At 46.7% G+C, this 21,850-nt stretch overlaps 2 protein-coding genes across 6 annotated transcripts in view; one reads left to right on the top strand and one right to left on the bottom strand.

Annotated features, from left to right (window-relative positions):
* The window catches only part of RPLP2 (ribosomal protein lateral stalk subunit P2), a 176,117-nt gene that overhangs the window by 85,232 nt on the left and 69,035 nt on the right, over positions 1-21,850 (top strand). The gene's annotated exons all lie outside the window — the stretch shown is intronic.
* The window catches only part of SLC25A22 (solute carrier family 25 member 22), a 50,299-nt gene that overhangs the window by 4,635 nt on the left and 23,814 nt on the right, over positions 1-21,850 (bottom strand). For 3 of the 5 annotated variants that reach the window (XM_069857865.1, XM_069857864.1, XM_069857863.1), the window contains exons 3-7: positions 20,113-20,238; positions 16,544-16,599; positions 10,792-10,882; positions 2,126-2,244; positions 253-424 (exon numbers count right to left, since the gene is read on the bottom strand). In XM_069857865.1, coding sequence (XP_069713966.1) covers positions 253-424; positions 2,126-2,244; positions 10,792-10,882; positions 16,544-16,599; positions 20,113-20,238 — 564 coding nt within the window. Of the gene's footprint in view, positions 1-252; positions 484-2,125; positions 2,245-10,791; positions 10,883-16,543; positions 16,600-20,112; positions 20,239-21,850 lie in introns of those variants that run through there. The other 2 variants (XM_069857866.1, XM_069857867.1) reach the window with 2 other exon arrangements.

Raw genomic sequence — 21,850 nt, 5'->3', positions numbered from 1 at the left:
AATATGGACCATTTGGGAGACAAAAGCCTTCCACAGAAAGCAGCAGAACAAAATCCTCCAGGAATAAAAAGGCAGTCTCCCTCACCTTCCCTTCTTTAATGTACAAAATCTGTGCATGGAATCCAAACCAAATCAAACCCACGCCCCTCCAAGCCAACACCTCTTTTGCAGGCTCATCCTCTGCATGGCTGGCACTTTGAGGTTCAAGACTGGAAACGCTGGTGCTCTGTGCTCAAGCTCACACCATCCTACCTTAGCAGTGTGGCTCCCAGGCCCTTGTAGAGTCCCGCGATGCCTTTGCTCCGCAGCAGCTCCCTTGTTATCTGTGTTGCTGTGGTGCGTGTTTCCACTACTGGCTCTGCTGCCCCCGCCACAGAGGAAGAGGAGAGCTGGGCCTGTGCTGCCATCAGCTTCTTCTGCGCCGCTGGGGAGGAGCAGAGAGAGCACTGGTCTGCAAGATGCTCAACAGCAGTCTCTTGCTGCCTGGTGCCATGGGACAAGGAGGAAGTGGCAGATCTCCAGGTGCACCGAAACATGCAGACAACGGCCAGCCAGGTGCCCTGCAAGCTTTGGCTCTCTGTTTGCCCGTCTCCCTCAGCTTGAGACAACACAGCCTGTCCCAGCCATGGAGCTGACTGCTGCCACACCACAACGTGGTCTGCTGCACTGTCTTACTGACTGGTTTTACCTAAGCAGGAGCAGCGTGTGGTACACTACCTCTGAGGTGCAGAGTTAAACAGCTACTGTGCAGCAGATGCTAGTACTTGCTTCCAGCTACATCCCTAAGTCTTCAGTAGAACAAAGAAAAGATATTCATAAATGAGAGATGTTCAACAGTTTTGTTCTTTGCTTACTTCCCTTGAAAGCAATCACTAACCTCAGCCACATTTATAAACGCAGCCTAGTTTCTCCCAACCTTTTCAACCTGATGCATTTCTGCTGTTTGGCCAGAAGATGGAGAGCACATCAACCTGTAGGCAACCTCTGGCTGCCACCAGCACATCACAGGTCTTTTGCCACACAGAGAACAGGCTTTTCACAGTAGCAAAAAACTCTTCAAAACTCCAAACCATGGTTTAATTCCTTCAAACATTTTAAAATAATACACACAAAGAGGATCAGGTCTGCACTAAAAACAGCAAAGAGAGGAAAGAAAAAGTAAATCCATGATTATTCAGGAACGTCACATCAAAGGAGAGATTAAAGAACAAATCGGCCCATTTTCCAGGAAGGGCCACAAATGTGGCATCTAACAGTGTCATACAGGGCTCCTGGGCAACAAGGCCATAACCTGGGCTGACCTCCGAAAGAGATTAAGGGGATAGCAAACGGCTCTTTCCCCCAGAGTCTCCGTGCCAGACTCTGGTCTCCATTCCCACCAGACGCACCTTTCAATGTTTCAGCCAAAAGGCTCGCACTCCCTCCCCGCCTCTGCCTGCCACCTCCTGTCCACAACCCTGACAGTCTGATCCCAAATGTCTCCAACACTCAGACTGAAGATCCCAGCACATTCAGAGGTCAATCATTTTATGGACAAATCCAGTGCAGCAGGAGAATTTTATTTACTGTTTCAGCTGAGCTGCTTTTGTCAGGAGGAAAAAAAGAGACAGTAAGAGGCTAGACAAGTCATTTGGAAGGACACGCCCTTGGGAAGATGTTAGGGAGGGGCTAGAGGTGGAGTAGAAGAACAGACACTAGAAAACATGGAGATGGAGGAAGCACCACAGGAAAAGCACTGGAGGATGCTAGTTCCTTCTTGGGTGCACAGTAACTAACAAGTTTTAATCACTCACAAGCTGACCACCTAGTTATCTCTCCTGTCTCTCTCCATCCATCAGCAGCATTTGCTGTTTCACTTGCCAAGTCATTTGCTTTGAACAAAAAAACCAAATCATCACCTTTTGTAACTGCAAGGGCCTCTGCAAACCTAGGTGAGTAAAGTGTGGCGGGAAATGAGTTGGGAAGAGGAGAAACTTCTGCTACAGCCTGAGATACCACTGACTTGGGAGAGCAGGGGGAAGGAAACAGGTTTTCTCCGCTAATTCCCTTCCCTTCTGCCTTGACAGCCCAGTCCCAGCCCTTTCCCCCTGCCTGTTCAGTGCACAGGGAAGAGAAGCTCACATACCAATTCTCCCTGCATCCTGCAGCTGGATTTTGAGCATCTCCATGGGAGTGGTGACAATCACCTGGCAGGTACCTGCGCCGCAGCCAGCCAGCATCTCCCTCAGCAGTGTCAGCTTTTGCCTGCCCGAAGAAAAGACAGTCAGTTAAAGGAGCTGGTCTGGATTCAGTGGCTCAAGGCATACCTCTGACCCTGGGGGTTACAGTAAAGGCAGCCTGAGGGACAGAGGAACCTGTTAGGCTTGACAGTTCAGCATAGCCCAGGCTTGGCATCTCTGCTGGCATCATCTGATCTGGAGAAGACCCATTTTGGCCTCAGAACTTTCAGAAAAAAGTCATAAAAAACTAAGCTAAACCACCCCCAGATGGAAGCACACAACCCTTTCCATCCCCAGACAGAGCTACAGCTCTCTTCCAGCCCAGCATCGTCCCCAGTCAGGACACAGCCTTCAGAATGGATATCGCTTCAGAGGGCAGCCGAGGAGCTGAGCATTAAGGATAAGCAGCTTTCCTTTTGCCAGCGTAGTCCTTTAAACACCATCAACATCTCCATAAAAAACCAGAGACCACACAGCAAGAAGCAACAGGGGCAAAATATCTGAGCTGCTGCTGCTTTGGAGTTCTTTGACAAAAGGAAAATAAACCAACAGCAAACACAGAGTCAGGGAGGCAGCTTCTGTGGTTAGCAGCCTGAAAAAGTAGCCTTTGTACTAAACTGGTCCTGCTTGAGGGACAGGATGGATCCCCAGCAATGCAGCTTTGCGCCTCCACTACATTAGAGAGCAGGGATTATCAGCAACATGTTCTTGCTTAACAAAATGCAGCATCTCATAACTCCCTCCATCCAAAAACCATGAGACAGCCCAGCTAAGACTAAAAAGAGGAACTCGGGATGCCAATGCTCACAAAGCCTCAGTTTTCAGAAATTGATTCGGTTTTCCCCTGCAAAAAAAAAAACAAAACAAAAACCAAACTCATCCTTTAGCTCAAGAAAACACTGACATGATTTAAAAAAAAAAAAAATGTGTATCTATTCTGTTCTTTTCTGAAAAGAAAAAATAATACATTACAGCCACAGGCAAAGAGCCTCCTCTTTTCTGGTTTAAACACTCTTTTTGCTCCTCCTAGCCCTGCTCCTGCAGCACTACCTCATCTTAACTTACTCAAGGCAAGTCCCCACACTGTTGCAAAAACAATCCCACAATGATATGCTCTATTCCCCTGCAAAACCAAGCCACACTCCCTCACTAGGGTTTTCATACAAAGGCACACACAGCACAGCCATGGCACTGTGGGCCAGCAAAGACATTTCAATGCTCACCGGAAAGGGAGGGGAGATGTGCCATAATCCTGCTGACCCACTGCATAAGCCAGACCAATTTCTCCACCTCTCATCTTCTCCGGAGAGGATATTGGACCATGGAATTAGAGGCACAGAGCCACAACAGAGATTACCAGTGACTAAATATAGAGTTCTCTTGCAAGGCTGAAAGGAGAAGTATTTCACAGTCTCCCATTTACACATTCCCCCAGGGATGAGAAGCTGAAAAGAACAATCCCTCCCACGGAGCTACCCACATAGGCACTGAAGTGTGTGCAGTAAGCTTTCCTGAAGGTATGCAGGTGTCAGGGTGTGCAAATCCAGAGGTCCCTCCGGCTCTGACACTGGATGTGGCCAACTTATGCCTCTTAGGTGGCATGATTCACAGTGCCAGTCTGCGTGTGGCTCAATACAGTCAGCAGCAAGGCTGTACAACTCCTATCCTGGCCGTGGGAGGAAGCAAACTACCCAAAGGAGCTGGCTGCCAGCCCCCCTTTATGGCACAGCAGAGGACCTCCAGGTTTTAGCAAAAGCTCTGAAGTACATGTCTTCTGTCTTTCACCCAGGCCAACCACTTTGATATCAAGTTCAAACAACCAGGAAGATTTGCCCTACATGTTCATCTGTGGACCATCATACCAGACAACAAAAGTTGTCAGACATGCCAGTGTGACCCAGCAAAGGATGTATGTGCATAGGTGTAGTTTAGAGAAGCCAGATACATCAAAAGAATCTAGAACAAGGGATTTCAGCTTTTGGTTTGCACATCATGGGAACCAGGGGAGTAGAAAAGAAAAATAGACTAAGATAAGCAGATCTTTTGTCAAGTGGTTTAAAATTTGCCATACAGGGGTCAAGCTTCCTCTGCAAAACCTTCCCAGTCTGCACATGAAAGAAGGTTTGAAAATGGTTCATCTCTAGATGACGAAGGGGTTTAAAAATACTGAAGGCCTTGTCAGTTTTTCAAAAATTGGCACATCTCAACTAACTTCAAAAGCTACAACACCAGCAAGGATCTGGTCCTACAAACACAGAAACCATCTTTTATCACAGCGAGAAGTTGTTAGGTTTCGTATATACAAAAGCCCCAAATTCTGTACCAGCAGAAACCAGCCATTCCTCCTTTTTAAAAGACATTAAAAAAAAAAAAAATCAACAATGTCAAATGGGAAGGGGAGCCAAAAAGCAAGAACTAGAAGTTTATGGAGGACTTTTCAAGAGCACGGCATCAGTCCAAAGTTAGGATGTCTCTAAAAGCATTGGTATATCGATGTTACATGGGAGCAGAGTTGGATTTTTTCTTTTCAGTTTTTGAAAAATCTTGACCCTGTAGGACTTACTGTGCTTTGGCAGGAATCAAACCCAGACATTCTGGAACAAGGATGACAAGATTTCCAAAGATGGCAAATCTTTGACTTGAGGAAACATCCATTCAAAGCCGTATGTTTCTATCTGCAACCCAAGAGGCTACAGTCTCAGTTTGGACATCACCTTCCTCACTCAGAAAATAACATCTGCATCTGGCCTATCAATCCAACAGATTGTACAAAGCTTTCCAAGAGTTTCAAACCACTTAGTCAAATAATTTAAACAGTAGGTCTTTGATATGGATTGGGGGATCAACATTCAGTTGCCCTTCAAAGGGGGGCAACGTGTCTGCCACAGCCACACAGGGGCATGCACGCAAACTGCCAGTCAGTCCCTTTAACCCAACCCCTCATCTTCCAAGATGGAACAACAAGCTACTGCAACCGCACTTCAGAAAAGCTAGAGCTATGATACAGGGAAATGTAAAAGCAAGAAATTTCCCATTATAAGCTCCTGCTCACTCCTCATGGCAGCTCAAAAATGCCTCAGACAAGCAAAACAAAGCATCAATGCAAGACAGATCAACCTTAAAGTAACGCCATTGGATTAAATATTGTTCTGGCAAACATTACTTCAGGTATGGTACAACCTACCTTTGGCTGCAAGAGCTCTGTATTGCCTGTTTGGACTAAGTTAAGAGGAAGGTGACTCTGTGCTGGCACTCATTACATCAGGTTTCCCCTAGCAGCAGACGCCAAGCGTTTTGTTCCAACAAGAATGTCTGTGGAACTTAACAATGAACAGGGCAACATATCTGAGCATGTTGAAAATGGACACATCCCATGTTTTGTCATGTCAATTCATGCACCTGGAATGGAGACAAGGGCAACATTCTTCTCACAGGTGTCTTCTGTGATTAAATAGCCCACCTCTACCTCTCTCTAGATTAACAGTTGGAAAAAAGGTCAGCTCTTGCTGATCTTTGATGGCTACAACTTCAACCCACCGTAACATCCTGAGCCTCTGTGTGCTAAATGAGAGCTCCCCAAGCCCAATAGCCATCCCTGAATAGGTACAGTGAGATTATCGCTCTTACCTGCCTCATTCTCTAGAGAAAGGGCTGGATTCCCCTACCTGTAAGTCCCAGTGGGCTGGATAAGGGTTCTCTGCCTTGAAGCATCTGGATATCCAGGGGATAACCACAGGAGAGACTGCTTTGGCCCACAGAAGTCCCCACCCCGAGGAAGACCAAAGCGCAGTGCATGCAAGGTGACACAGCAGCTCAGCAGCAAGCCTCACACGATGGCCTATGAGCACTGTGCAGCTCAAGGATCAACCAGGCCCTGCAATGGCTACTTAAATAGATGCCATAGAAGAGATGATCTGAGTATTTTAGGAGAACCTAAAAGGGTAGTAGATGAAGGAAGAAGCCCTGGGAAGATGTATCAGCTGGGAATAAAACGGACAACAAGCTCCAGTCTTCGCATCCATATGGGTCAGAAGAAGTGCCTTGCCTGTCTCAGGATTACAGGTGGCTATTTCTCCCCTCTGAGCAAAGCTACAAGGCAAGGGGAAGCAGAAAGGAAGAAAATCTGCTGGTATCAGCAAAGACACAACACAATCGTGCTGGTCTTCCTAGGAATCTAAACTCCTAAGTCAGCAGATTGCCAGCCTTTGCTCCAGAACAGCAAACAAAACAAAGGTCAAGATTAAAGAAAGCAGGAGACATAAGGGAATAACACACCTTGAAGAAGAACAGCAGGAAATTCATCCAGTGTCTGTGGAGAGTTTTTGCAAGCAAGAAATCTCTTTTATAAGAAGCCATGAGACACTTTTTACCACAGCCAAGGCAGAATATTTAACCAAGAACCTGAAAAACGAACAACAAAACCTGGCAAACACATGCCAATCACAACAGCAGTCTGGGACTCAACACTTTGGAGATAAACATGAAACTTTGCAGGACACTTTAAAGGGACTGGTTTTTATGAAGTGTTTAACACCAAAATTCAAAGAGGACATAAAAAGGCAGTAATACTTACATGTATCAAAGAGGCCCTACACACTGAACACCCAAAAATCAAATATGTACTTAAAAGGCATGCTGGTTCACTACCAATTTAAATTGTTTTCTTAGCTTCATACCCAAGTACTTCACTCTTAGCCTTAGTGACTCCTCACATCCTCTGCTCCAGATAATGAAGCTGCTGCTATTTTAACAGCAGCTGTGAGATTATGGGTCTCAACTAATCCAGCATCAGAAATCTAGAGGAAAAAAAACACCCCATCTGCTTCCAGCAGACAAAAGTGGTCCAGCCAGCACAGGGTGCCACAGGAACAAGAACCTGCCTGAAGATTCTTCTTTGGATCACCTCTTCTACTCGTTCTCCTGGGAAAAGCAGAGGCCTTCAGGCCAAAATCATCACAGGACAATGTGGGACCCCTGTGGCCTTTCCGAATTAGAGTCATTGGGTGTCCTTCGGGTTTTTCAGTATCTTGGTTTTCCTCCTTTCCCCCTCCCTTGTTCCTAAATGACCAGGACAGCTTGGCAGGACAGTTGTGTCTTCTCATGAAACAAGAAGCTGTAGCAGTAGGCTGTCAGAAGGGTCTTGACAGCAAAGTGGAAACAGGCAAAGAAGCAGAAATCAAGTCCCCTAGCCTGTAAGTACACAATCTTCCTGCACCAAAAAGAGTGCCCCCTGAGCCAGTCCCAGGGTGGAGAGGGCTGCAGGAACAGACAGTTCCAGTCTCAGGGAGAAGGGTGCACCAATAAAGGCATGGCGTCCCACATGAGTCCCTGCTGCCCCAACAGCCTACCTCCAGAAGCATCCAAGAACACAGCCAGCAAAAAGGGAGTCTAGCATAAATCTGCAGGGATACATCCCCAAAACATTCCTCTAGCAATTTGCAGCAGGAGCTTCCTACGCCACTGGTGTTGTTTTCAGTCTGGCCTTTCAAAAATAGGCTTTATGCCATGTTTTTTTCCTAGCAGTTTAAAACCAAGCTCATTTCAACAAGAAGTTTTGCAAAGGATAAAAAAAAAATAATGCACACTAAAAGTTTTGTAACTTGAGGCTATTTCGGGTCATGCTGGGCTTGCCACGCTCTCTCTGGTCCACACGTGCTTCTTACACTTGCACAGGGAGGACACACTCAGCATATTTTAATCATCAAATACTGACAGAACACGCACATTTTATCAGACAAGGATCTCCAATTCATACAACCCATTTCAACCAAGACATGTGCTAGAAGCTTAGAAACAAAGATATTCAAAATCAAACAGGTTTAGATGGCTTTTGCAGCTTAGAGTCAGAAAAGCAGCAGAGCATACTTTGGGATGCTGGCTTAAGAGCACAACATATTTTGAATGTATTGCAGGCAGCCTGGCTGGTGCAAAAAGGACTTTGGTGGAGCTGAACCAAGATCTTGGTGGCTCACCATGAAAAAAACAGCCCCATGCCTTATACTGAGCCTAACTCCCTCAGCTGCACTTTACACCACATAACACCTTGACTGTTGCAACTACATATACAGAAATAAAACCACATTGACGTGCCAGGCAGCTTGAATCTTCACCTTTCTAATCCCAGGATATTTTGTTGTTCATACCTAGGCTTTGACTGGAATTGTGAAATAGGTGACCCAGCCTTGCAGTGTAATAGCAGGTATGTACCCTCTTTTGCCCTGGGTAGGAGAGGCATTTGGATCTACTAATCTTGCCTTGTCTAACAAAGACAACTGGGAAGCATCTCAAGGGAGAAACCTGCAGGCTACAAATAGGTTGGAAAGAAGAAGCAAGAGCAAGGCAAACCCTTGTGGGGCACACAGCTTCATGACACAATGAAAAGGCCCCTCAACATTACTTCTACTTGCCACACATGCTACACATCAGAAAAGATCCTGTGGACTGCCAAAGGCAAGGCAGAATGCAACAACTGCAGAATGGCCAGGCACAACACCTCTGGCAGGTTATATGCTCCATCCCCAGGCAGGAGATTTCCCTTGCATGGAAGAAAAAGATCCCACGATAAGCAGCTACTCTGCAGTTTCTGAGGACCCTTATCCTCACTGGTAATGTCATGGCCTTTTCCATTACTCATGCTCCTCATGCACTAAGCAATGACACAGCATGCACCAGATCTTCCGGATGGATCCCAGATCCATAGCCTATACCAGCCACAACCAACCTGCAAGGCATTTTCTTTCCTATCACACCTTGGACTTACAGTTCTATCTAGAAACACCTTAAACCATTTATCACAGCAGTATAAAGGCTCTGCCTCTCTGTCAAGCTGAAGTTTCTCTAAGGGATTAAAGAAAACCTTTGCCTCTCAACTCCCCACTACCCGAGTGGTAGCACACTCCTGCTCCACGACACTGCAGTGCCAGTCCCATCAGCGCATAAATTTTAGGAGAAGAGGGTGTCTTGCTCTTGGCAAAACTCTAGCTCCTTTATTCCAAACCAATGATGCCACATCACCCATGTCATGTGTAGATCAGCCAGGAACCCACAATTCAGACAGGAAGAGGTCTGCATGAAGACCTCGGCTGCTCAAAGTTTGCCTCGGCAATGGGAGGCAGACATACATTTGTCCCATGAGGAAGTCTTTACCTCTCATGTTATGTCATGACAGGCATGTCATGTTTTAAGGGCTGGAACATCACAACAGTGACTGCTCTCACAGAACACCAAATAAGTTGTACTGCTGGTCTGCTTTCTTCCACGGGCTACTGTCTCCCAGTGGAGGTACAAGGTGTGGCAGCTTAACATCCTCTCATCTTCCTTGTACAAACCTACTAAGCCCTCACTTCATAGGTGCTGGCAAAGAGCTAGCTGTGCTCCTGTCTACTGCAGTACACCAGGGCCTGCTGTGTTGTCTGCTGTATGGATAAGACCAAACACTTGGTAGAATCAAGGAGCAATGAGGACATCATTACCACCCACGGTCTGAGAAGAGACAGAAGAGACAGTGTTTGAAGAGACACAGAACCACGAACAGTGGTGAACTGATGAGTCACACAGACGCATGTTAGCTGCTACTTTAAAAGATCCAAGAACAAATAAAATAGGTACATGAAAAAAACAGATCCTCAAGCTTTGTCAGTCCACAATTTCCATTGAAGTTGCTGAGCTACTGATCAGCAGCAGCCAAGACTGAAGTGGTAAGTTCTGGAAAGTTGTTAAACCAAGTAATCATGGTAGAGTTTTGCATTTTCAGTGAGGCTTCACCCCATTACTGCTGATGAGAAGAGTCAGGATCATAATCGAAGCAGGCTGTCTTCTAACTACTGCCACTGAGGACTGGAGACAGCACCCATCACTGGATGTCTCTGCAGAAGGGTCACAGGGTGAAGGGAGACACGACTGTTCACCAAATTGCAAGAGTGAAAATAGCATCAAATATTCAGAATCCAGCCCCTCTCAGCTGCTCAGCTAGCATCATTTACTCACATTTAATTCACATGGACCAACCTTCACTTGCAAGCTAAACAGATGATTTTCTTCCTTCCGCATTTATTTGCGGGTCAGCTGGGCAACACTGCAAGTTCCTTTTGTCAATTCAGACTCACCACCTGTCTAAAACCATTTTCAAGCACAAAAGGACAAGAGTGCTGCTAAGCTTGGGGTCTACAGAACTTGACTTGCCATCTGTTCAAGCCAGAAAGAGCATAACAGCAACCAATAGGACGCTGAGAACAAGGGTCCTCCCAGCAGCTGTTTGAGCAGTGATCAATGTCACTGGATTCCTCTCAAATATTTTGCCTACAAATTCTGGATCTGCTAACCTTGGCTTTGATGTTGGACTATTTTTAGAAGCTTGAATAAAAAGTAGTCATCCAGTGGAGTGCTTTTCACTTCCCATTTTAGACATTACATCCTTAGCCTGAATGTAATTGCTTGCTGAGTTGCTCAAGGTCAACTCATATTTCAATCATTGCATCACCCCATTCCTCCTTTATGCTGATGTCTCACCAGGCTTGTCCCAGGAGCTGGTGTCCTTTAAGTTTAACATGAAACGTCTGCAACACTTACTCACCCATCTTTGGAGAGGTGATGCCGAAAGAAGTCATTGGCTGCCAGTTTGATAGCCTTTTCTGGTGTCACCAGAGTTAGGTTCACTGCAGCCCCTGCAAGGAAAGCCAAGGAAAAGAGGAGACAGCCATTGATGAATGAGAAACTGGATCTTTCAGAAACACGTTGTCACTCCTGCTCAAAACTGAGGACTGATGAAAGAGAGCTACCAACGCAGCAAATGGGTTTAGAAACATGAAACACCAATGCAAGTTAATAGGATTTCTGCTTCCCAACACTTCTGGTTTTTGAAAACATCCCCACAATGTGTTTCTACTCCATTTCCAGTATGCTTTTTGTAATTTCTTTAGCTTCAGCTACCACCTCCCACCATGCATACGTGCATCCTCTTCCCTCATCCAAGGATGCATTCCTATGAATTCAGAAGGATGAATATCAGACCTTCAGGAAAGGCGTACAAATTGCATTAATAACCAGCCACAACTCCTTTGTAAATATTTTGTGATGTTGAGGAGCAAAAGCTCCACATCCCATGTTCTTGCTAGTGTCCCTGCCCCACCAGCACCAAAAGCAGAGCAGCTCGCTTACCAAGCAGGCCAGAAGAGTCACTGAAAGACCTGCAGGCTGGTTGAATTCAACTGGGTCATCTGCATATAAGTCAGCCACTTCTAGATTAACCCTTGAGGCTAAGTGGCTTCCCTTGTATATCACCACTGGGTGTCACCATCAGAACAGCCACAGCTGAAGTGGCTTTTTGTCCGCAACAGGCTGCAGCATGGAGAAATTCCCTTCCAAGCACCATGCCTTGAAACAGGACCTGAGGTGTAAAAAAAACCTTGGCTCCTGCAGCACTTGCTGGACTGCCCTTTTGTTAGAGGCAACAAACAGCAAATCCCTCTATTGTGCCTGCCACAATGAAAGGTCTGCGTGGCCTGGGAGGCTGCTGTGGGCCATGGACACGGGCATTAGTGCAACACAGTGGCTGAGAGGCAGCTGTCAAGCTGCCCTGGGGGAAACGGGATGATGGAAGCCAGTCCTTTCTGAGCATATTGGGTTTTACACCATTAGATTAATGCTCCAGAATATTCTCCTCCCTTTAAATCTTACAGCTAAAAAAGTCCTCCATTGGATGACAGCAAGCTCTCCCCATCTGCACTGAAGCACACTGAGCTCTAAGCCCTCCAGAGGAGCTTTGCTAACGGCCTCTGAACATCTTTGCAAGGACAAACACAAAGGTATACTTTTTGCATTTATGTTTTCTGTCCCAAAGCTCCGTTTTCCAAAGAGGCAGACAGAGAAGTTTGTGCTCCCACTAGGCTCCAGAGACCTGGAGGGGTTTATTTTGGTTTGAACGCAAGCTGACAGGAGATATAAGGGCTCAATGCACCTTAAGAAAGGCAACTTGGTACTCTGTTCTTCAGGATGGAACCCCCTCCCTCCAAAAGTTATTAAAGAGCTCCTAAACTAGACATGGAAAGTCATAGATTTAGGGAGATTTTTCACAGATTAGGAAGCAAAGTCACAAGAAGGACTTCAAGGGCCAGTACAACCGGGACCAGGACACAGGAATCCTTGGCTCCACCTCCTCTGCTCAGAGGACACATCTCCACCATGTAGTATGAAAGTAGATAGCCTTTGCTAGGCAGGGCTGGGCAGCCCAATACGTTTTCACCCCTTCTGACTGCCAGGTTCAGACATTGCGGAAAATACAGAGTAACGCTGCCTTGCAGCAAGCCAAGTCAATGCATTCATTCCACACCAGCCATGATATCAAATAAATACCATTATCTTCTACAGGAGCCGAATTAACCATCTAGGGAACAGGGCAGTCCTCTCACACTCCTAGATTCTTGTAAACTTTGAAGTGTACCAGTGTTACGCTGCTTCAGCTTGATATACTTCCTCTACTTCATGTCCCCCCTGCCATAGCTCTTGCACATGGATGAGAAGCCAAACAGACCCAACTCTCACACTCTACCTCCACCTTTTAATGCAAATTATATCAGGATCTACGAAGTAAATCCACACAGCCCAATTTTCAAGTAGCAGTGGCTACCCATGAAGTGTTTCCTCAAATGCCAAGTTGAGGACAACTTCAACCTCACTAGTCATGGCTAGAAAGTAAAACATTTGTACATTACTGACAGGCAGCATGAATTACTATTTCCTCAGAAAAACAAAAAGAGAAAGAAAAAAGAAGACATCTGTTACTCTAACACCAGTGCAAAGGGTTCATTGAAAGAAAGAAAATAAACTCCAAACCATCAAGCAAGAAGGGGAAACAAGAAGTAGGCTTCCATCTGCTGACGTCCTTAAGGAACCAAGAGGCTTTCACAGCAATTTCTCCTTCAATTGCAAATAAAGTAGAAGGTAAAACCACACAACATACAGGGAAAAGTTAATGAACCTGGTTTTTTTCCTACATCATCGATGTTTTCAGCAAAGCTGCTTAGCAGAGAAAGGATAATCCCTGTCCTCAATAATCCATAACAGTTTCAATTCACTGGAAGAGGAGACATTAGATAATTCAGATGCTGACTGTATGTTCTCCACAGTGTTTTCTGCGTTTTTACAGAATCTCACAGCTCTTCAATTCTAGCTATGCCAATGACTATTTCCCTAATGAAAGCTACCCTTGGCCTATAGGCAATGTTACCACATACAAGAGGCAATGACAGACAAAGAGAATGCAGAAATAAACTGCAATTGTTAAAAAATAAAAAGTATTTGAAAAGAAGCACAAAAGGACTAAAAGAATGAAATCAAGCAGAACCAAAACCAGTTGCTTGCCAACTGAACTTAAGTGTCCTCTTCTCACTGACCCTTGCATTTTCTTATTAAAACACATTTCCCATAGAAGGCCTTACCCACCACCAGCAACCCACATAACAGGGGGATTGAGTCATCCCCAGTGAGGCACTGGTGCACATGGGAGGTAGTATTAGCAGAGGCCAGGGAAAGCCGTCACACCACTGTTTAGCTAAACCACAGCTAACCTTCCAATGTCATCAACTGCAAAGGGCATTTCTCCAGCCTTTGGCTCCCACCAGCTAGGCTAAATGGCTGGTCTGCAAATAGCAATGAGATCTTCCAAGACTTGTGCTGGGATCTATAGGTGGTTCTAGATGAACTGCGGCAGAAGCGGAGAGAGCACCTCTCCATAGTTCCTTTCCACTGGTGTCCACAAGCTCACAAACGTCATGGATTCATCTGCTTGGCATCACATCAGCACACTGTCATTCTTTGAGCAGACAGGACTAGACAGCACCACACAGCTTTGACGTCTTGCTACTACCTAGATGTTACATAAAAACACATGAGGTAAAAAACACCCTCTTCTTCCTCCCCCAAACAAACCCAAGAATCTCTGTAACTTTTGGGGAAGAACTCAAGAGAAATGTTGGGATTGCCTTACACATTGCTACCCACTATGGGCTACTCCTACAGAGTTAGGATTGCCCACACACACCCATTAAGAGATGATTTGCAGAAAAGCATCTTACAGGCTCAAGCCTCTCTCCTGTCTGCACTGAGGAGCTTTGACTTGTGAAGGACACTTGAAGTCACAATGGAAATGACTGCACCCAAGCAGACCCTTTCTGTTCTCTGAGGGAGGCCAAGTGCCCTGCAGGCATGACTGACGTGCTCATGACTCCTCCATGAGGCACAGCAGCCATCACTTTAGCACATTAACATATAAGCCTCCCAATTTCAGCTTAAAGGCTTAAAATAAAAGCTTGTGAGTCATATACCAATTTCTGCTGGGGAACTGGGACAGATGGAGGGAGCAGGAATCCTCTGAATTCCATCTTCTCTTGTTTGCAAGGCTGAGCTGTCTCTCTACCAGAAAAGTACTCGCATTCTTCACGAATCTGGGATGTGTTTTACGCACTCATGCTCCCCCTGAGAGAGAGGGAAGGGCTGCTACTGCCAGCTCACAGAACTGAGGAACAGAGACCAGGATTGCTGTACTTGGACAACACACCTTGGCACCCTGGCCATACTGAAGTATCTGTTAATTTCTGGAAGGAGCTGGAGTTATTCACAAAAGCCCTCTCCAATCCCAGCTCCCCATTTAATAGTCAGAGGTGACAAGTAAACTCAAGCCACTATCGGCTTCCTGAACAGAAGGGGCACAAAGTTAGGGGCATACAGACCAAGCTGACTAGACTTTTATGACTGGGAAAACTAAGAGCTAAGCAAAACCCTCTGTACTATTTGAGATTTCTGCTTCAGAGTGAAAAGTGGTGTGGAGCTGCACACCCCCTCCATCAACCCTACACCTTACAGTACTGAGCTGTCCCTCCCAAAAGCCCTGACGGGTTCTACAGTCTCCAGGATCAGCTTGTTCCTTCTGCTCTCCGGCAAGCAGCCTGCCACTGCATATTCGTAGCCAAAGTTAATGCAAGCTGTGTTCCTGGCTAGGAACACAGAAGCAGCGAGCTTCCGTGAAAAATCAAGGGGGAATGCGTCACTGCTAGCACTGAAGATGGAGCTTGCCAGAGTTCCTCAGGGTTATTTGTCTTGTTGCCTGCTCCCAGGAAAGCTGGTGCAAAGCAGCCAATCCATCCCCAGCATCCACCCCACTCCCCTGAAACGCCCACCAGCAAGTTGGGCAACAGACGCTGCCTCAGCAGTCAGTGCCTGCTCCCAGGCCAGCCGGCCACTGTCTGTGTTTCCTTAGAAGCTATGGAAGAAGTGGCAAGGGCAACAGCAGTAAGGTGCCAGCATCTCTGGACTCTTGCTTGAAAAAACAAAGGGCAAGGACTCACTTAATAAAAAACAGTATTTTTATCACACTTTATCAGTGAATGAGTGCCACAAAGAATGCTATCTCAATGCCTCAAAGATAAAACCTGCATATTGAGGCAACTAAATACCAGTTTATAAAATGAGCCAGAGTTCAGTGTCAACCAAGCCAGTTTGACTGTACTGAAAGCCAAGAAGGCATTCCACGTTTTCCTGTGCTATAAGTAAACTCAGAATTTGGACTGTTCCTTTCTCCTCAAAATCTTTAAAAGCTTTGAAAGATTTTGTGTTTAAAAACTAGAAAAGGTATAATGTCGGCTGAGGAACTTGCTGTTGCAACAGATGGCCTAAGCCAAGGAGCCAGATTTCTGGCCGGTTAGCACACAATGACCAAATAGCTGAAGCTCCACAATGAACCAATCTCTGGTTTTCTTACTCCCATCAACGGAGTATTTTCTGGGGTCAGGTTGTTTTTACCTTTTCTTTTTTTTAATTGCAGCTTTTCTTAATACTTGAATAAAGCACTCGGGCATGCTTGAGAGACAGCTGGTTTTGGAGAAAAGCTACCAATCAGATGGGACTAGACTGACCATGTTGGTGGTGGGCTTTGATGTATATTCAACCATCAACCACAAAGTAAGCCACATTAAGAAGGTTGCTACGGCCTCTCTGACAAAAGTTGCTGCGCCTAAGCTGGGCAATACACATACAGACCTGAAACAAGGTCCACCAGCTTCACCCAAGTGAAGTTAGGAAAGATGAACTTAGGAAATGGTAAGGTTTAACACCGAAACAGCCATGGAGAGGACTCAAACCCTCAATGGTGAGGAGCTGAGCAGACGTCTGGTATGAAGGAATTTATTATAAGAAACAGTTGCACTTCTCAACTTCATAGAATATTGTTAGATTATTACTTTATAAGCCAGAGTATATGGGCTTTTCCTCCCACTTACAGACCAGTGCATCCAAAACAAAAGTTGTGCCATGCCTGAGTCAGCTTCGCTTACCTCTGTACATGCCAAAGTAGCCTTCTGACCGAATTGTTTTAATGAGGCAGTCAGACCTGCAAACAAAACAGAGAGAAACCACAGAAGCAAAAAGGTGAGTAACAGAAAAACAAAACAAATCCCTTGGAGCAGTTTTCTTTTACAATCTGTCAGCAAAACTTTAAGCCAAGAAGGGAACCACGTCAGCCACTGCATGCACCATTGCTCAGGCCCAAGTCTGATTGCAGACCCTAATTCACAGGGGTATTGAAACCCCCACCTCGCCCCACATGCATTGTCTGCTTTCTAGAAACATGAAAGAGAAAAATGTCACTGCAAGGGCTGTTTATCAGGGTCCTCTGTGGCAAACACGCAAGAGACGCTCTAACAAGCAGATCTCCATGCACATATTTTTAAATCCAGCACTGGAAGGGAGATAAGTGGGGCCAAAATCCTCAACACTGACTTGGTTGAATACTCCGTGAAATTTGACACAAGGCACACAAACACAAGATGACCTGAACGCTCAGTCATCTGTGACCTCCCACACAGATTAAAGCACTTACTTCTAACACATCAGGTCCCACAGCAGGCAGCAAGCACTCAGGCTCTTGCCCTGGGAGAATCCTGGGCAGGGAGGTCTGCTTCAAGTGGAAAATTGTCACCTTCTTTGTTTCAACTACATTTACTGCAAAGGGGAAAACTACGCAGAGCGCTGGAATGGCTCAAAGCCTTTCAAAGGCACAGACACATAACTAACAAATCCAAAGGTGCAATTCAGGAAGGCACCACAGAATCCCTGACAGAGTTTCCCTCTCTAAACCATGGCTGCATGGGGAAGGGAGAGGTGTATATGCATGCATGCACTCATAATTAAGGAATAAACAACTCTTTTAAGTAGTAATAAGGCAAATGTAGCTGCTGAAAACAAGAATATATTTCCAATAGATTCAGCAACACAGGGAGTAAACTTCATCTCTGCTCTGTAGAAGTGCTGAGGTAGGAGAGAAGGAAAGTTCGGTTGAGGGCTTTGTAGCCCTGCCTGGGTCAAGACTGAGGGTATTCTGTGTTATTTGTGAAGAGCCCATCCTGCATTGCTGCCAGTCATGACAGTGAGTTCTCCCTTTCTTCTGGGACATCCTGCATCCCTTGGGACCCTGCCATTGACACACCCCACCCCATCTCCTGCAGCTTGCATGCACCCATCTCGTTCTTGGGAGCAGCTCCCCAACACATTTGCAAACCCTAGAAATCTCGGGGCTTTCTCCTATCCCCTCCACACTGAGCTCTTCCACTACAATGCTGGAGGTTAGGCATTTTCTTTGAGCCAGTGGTGCTGCTTTGAACAAGACACAGCAGAGAGGAGTGTGAAGAGCTGCTCTCCACCACACTCACATAGCACTGCTGCCTCACCATAAGGCACACATCACTCCCTGTCCCAGCAGAGTGAGATGGAGCCAAGGCCATGGCCCAGCTCCTTTCTCTCCTTGGAATACGGGAGCCAATAGCCAAATAAAATTATACACAGCATAGCTGGGGCAGCGCAGCCCAAAAGCCCAGCTCTTAGGGGTGCTGAAATATGTCTTTTGACTCTTTCAAGGGAAAAGCTTCCCTGATGCTAAAGATCTCTCAAACTGAGCAGAGGCAAAGCATGCTGTTTTAAAGCAAGACCATCAACATATCAAATTAAGTTGATGCTTTCCTTTATGTTGAAGAGACACCTTTGAGTTCTGGTACTGATAGGCATTCAGTATTTGCTGAAGTTCCCTGTAACATGAGAGCCCTCCCAAAATCACTAGCTAAACCTAAAGATGTTTCTGAAGAAAGCTTCATGCATCCTCAAACAGAATCCTCATTGCGCATTTTCCCTTGCTTGCTCAAGTAGGACACAGGACAGCCTGATGTTATGTAGTGGATGTGTTATCACGTCCTTGTCCTTGCTGGCCCCTCGGCTCCTAAAAGGCCCTTTCATTTATCCCCAGCAGTCCAAGCTCACTTTCCCTACAGCTACTGTCAATGCCATGGGATCATCTCCAGCCACACTCATTCACATCCAGGCTTTGTCGCAGACTCTTAGGAGAAATCAGCTCAAACATGAGGTTTAATCCCATGCATTCCTTAATGGTGCCTCATCCCACATCAACTGGCTATGGAGCAGATCTGCACTCAACTACAACTTTCCCAGGGCTCAGTGCTGGGTCCAGCCCTGTTCAGTGTTTTTATCAATGACCTGGATGAAGGCATTGAGTGCACCCTCAGCAAGTTTGCAGATGACACTAAGCTGGGTGGAAGTGTTGATCTGCAGGAGGGTAGGGAGGCTCTGCAAAGGGATCTGAATAGGCTGGACCGCTGGGCAGAGTCCAATGGCATGAAGTTTAACAAGGCCAAGTGCCGGGTCCTGCAACTGGGGCACAACAACCCTGTGCAGTGCTACAGACTAGGAGAAGTCTGGCTAGAAAGCTGCCTGGAGGAGAAAGACCTGGGGGTGTTGGTTGACAGCCGACTGAACATGAGCCAGCAGTGTGCCCAGGTGGCCAAGAAGGCCAATGGCATCTTGGCTTGAATCAGAAATGGTGTGACCAGCAGGTTCAGGGAGGTTATTCTCCCTCTGTACTTGGCACTAGTGAGACCGCTCCTTGAATCCTGTGTTCAGTTCTGGGCCCCTCACCACAAGAAGGATGTTGAGGCTCTGGAGCGAGTCCAGAGAAGAGCAACAAAGCTGGTGAAGGGGCTGGAGAACAGGCCTTATGAGGAGCAGGTGAGTGAGCTGGGGTTGTTTAGCCTGGAGAAGAGGAGGCTGAGGGGAGACCTCATTGCTCTCTACAACTACCTGAAAGGAGGTTGTAGAAAGGAGGGAGCTGGCCTCTTCTCCCAAGTGACAGGGGACAGGACAAGAGGGAATGGCCTCAAGCTCTGTGAGGGGAGGTTCAGACTTGACATTAGGAAAAAAAAATTTCACAGAAAGGGTCATTGTGCACTGGCACAGGCTGCCCAGGGAGGTGGTTGAGTCACCTTCCCTGGAGGTGTTTAAAAGACAGGTGGACAAGGCGCTGAGGGGCATGGTTTAGTGATTGATAGGAATGGTTGGACTCAATGATCCTGTGGGTCTTTTCCAACCTAGTGATTCTGTGAAAAGGTCTGCATGCAGTCTTCCAGACTGGCAATGTGTGACTGTTCCCTCTTATTAAAACTGACACGGAAAAGGAAGGGATAGTAACCTCCAACATGAAAGTCATAAAAACATATGAAGCAGAAATTCCCTCATACACTTGACTGTGACCCAGTAGAGAACCAGATAGGGCTCCTTGTGTTTCGGTCCTGAGCCCTGACAGCATCAAACATGCTGCTCCCAAGCAAGGGATGCAAGCAGATGTGCCCTTTGCAAAGACCTCACCTGCTGGGCTCAGCAGCTTGAACAACTGCTTTATTTGCTTTACCTGCTCTAGAATGGCTGGGTTCAAAACTGTCCCTGGCTTTCCTGAGGACAGCTCAGTTCCTAGAAACACTGCATTTGTGTGAAAGAGGTAACAAAGTGGAAGGACTCCCTGTGAAAGATCCCAGGGAATGCTGCCTGTGCAGGCAATACTCACATGCTGGTGTACATCCGCTGGCCATTCTGCTGGTTCTGCAGGCGAGTTTTTGCCAGGTCAATGGGAAATACACAGGTGACCCCGATCAGCCCAGCTATCCCTCCATTGATCAGCTTGGCAGGTAAACTGTACAGGGATAAGATGCAGAGAAACAAAAGTCTTTGCACTGGGATAACGTCACGTGAGAGAAACAATTGAGTTCCACTGCTTGACCAGTGTTACCACATTGTGGTGTGACAAGGCTATCCCCTGCCAGCATGAAGGGAGCTCTGCCTCAAGGCAAAGCTTGGCCCTTGCTGTACACGCAGGGGTGGAAGGGAAAGCAGCACAAAGCATCAGGACAAACCATTGATGAGAGGAGTGGAGATAAACAGTTAAGCCACAGATCGCTGACAGCAAGGAAAATCCCTGTTCCCCAGGACCCAAGGGTTTCTGTTGCCCCTAGAGGAGAAGAGAGAGAGTGCTAGACTGCCTACCACATGGATAGACTTTAGCTGGGACCTCATGAAATCCATGCCAGCAGGTTTATTGGCAAATGCTTTACAGCCCCACAATTAGACATTTATCTAACGAGATGTTCATGACACACCAGCTCCTACCATCATGTGGGAACCAGCCCAGCAGAAGCACCCAGCTGGCAGCCAAGAAGCAGACGGCTGCAGCTCCAGGAAACTGTTTCCAGACCCACTGCCCGGGGTGAAGGGAACACACACAAACCAATAGCCCAACAAAACCACCAGACTGGCAGCCTGCACAGCTGCAGATGCAGAGACATGAGCTCATATCTCTTGGGGAAATCAAAACCTGTCTGCCTGTATGTTGTTCCAAAACATGGGACTTTTTCTGCTCACTTTTGTGTTCGCACAGGCAATTCTTGCAAAGCGGCACTGAGTGAAAGCCGGATCAGCTAAACATGGGTTCCTGGCAAATTCAATTACGAAAAACGTACAGCACTTATATGCTCAATAAACCACTATGCACAGAAACAAAAGAAGCCTGTTTGAGTCAGCCCCCACCAACAAAGCACCGGATATGGCTCCCTGAACACAGGATGTGTTGGATATTAAATTGATGACTGACGGTAGTCCCAGACTGCAGCTGGGTGAGCCAGCAAGGCTGAGGCCACCCACAAGAGGAACGGGCATGCTGCCGTTCACGAGTGTGACATGAGGCTCTAGATAGGAGCACAGACTGCATTACCCACTGGAAGCAGCAGTGGTGAGGCCAGCCACGACATGGTAGGGTGAAGCTCTGCAAACATGTCCCTCCCCCAGCAGCACTGCAAAGCACTTTGCATTGAAGGGCAATTGCAGAGAGGATCAATAAGCAGCCAGGCTGAAAGAGCTGCCTCTCAGTTCCAGACTCGAGGGAAAGGCAGAATGTGGAGATTCAGGGCTTCAACTTGAGGTCTCCCTGGCAGAAACTGACAAAAGAAGAGTGGAAAAAAAGATAAAAGTCTTTGCCCACAAATGCTAAGCATGACACTCCTTCCAGCCTCCGCTCTTCTGCAGCCAGAGCTCCTTCCTCCTCAACACCCACATCAATACAACCCACAAATGCAGCCCCAAAGCTAGCACAGCTGGAAGAAGAGGTGCCAAGGACAGGCAACAGACCTGAGGTCAACATCAGCCCACATCCTGAAACAAGGCAGTGCTGACCAAGATTAAACCAAGCACAGCACGTTAGGAAGACAGGTCCATATCAGTGCATGAGCTCAGCACAGAGCCAGGCTGCAAGA

This window comes from Phaenicophaeus curvirostris, chromosome 5 (genome assembly GCF_032191515.1).
Source record: "Phaenicophaeus curvirostris isolate KB17595 chromosome 5, BPBGC_Pcur_1.0, whole genome shotgun sequence".
Lineage (NCBI taxonomy): Eukaryota > Metazoa > Chordata > Aves > Cuculiformes > Cuculidae > Phaenicophaeus > Phaenicophaeus curvirostris.
The sequence above is the reverse complement of the archived record's forward strand: the minus strand, read 5'-3'. Positions and strand labels throughout refer to the sequence as shown.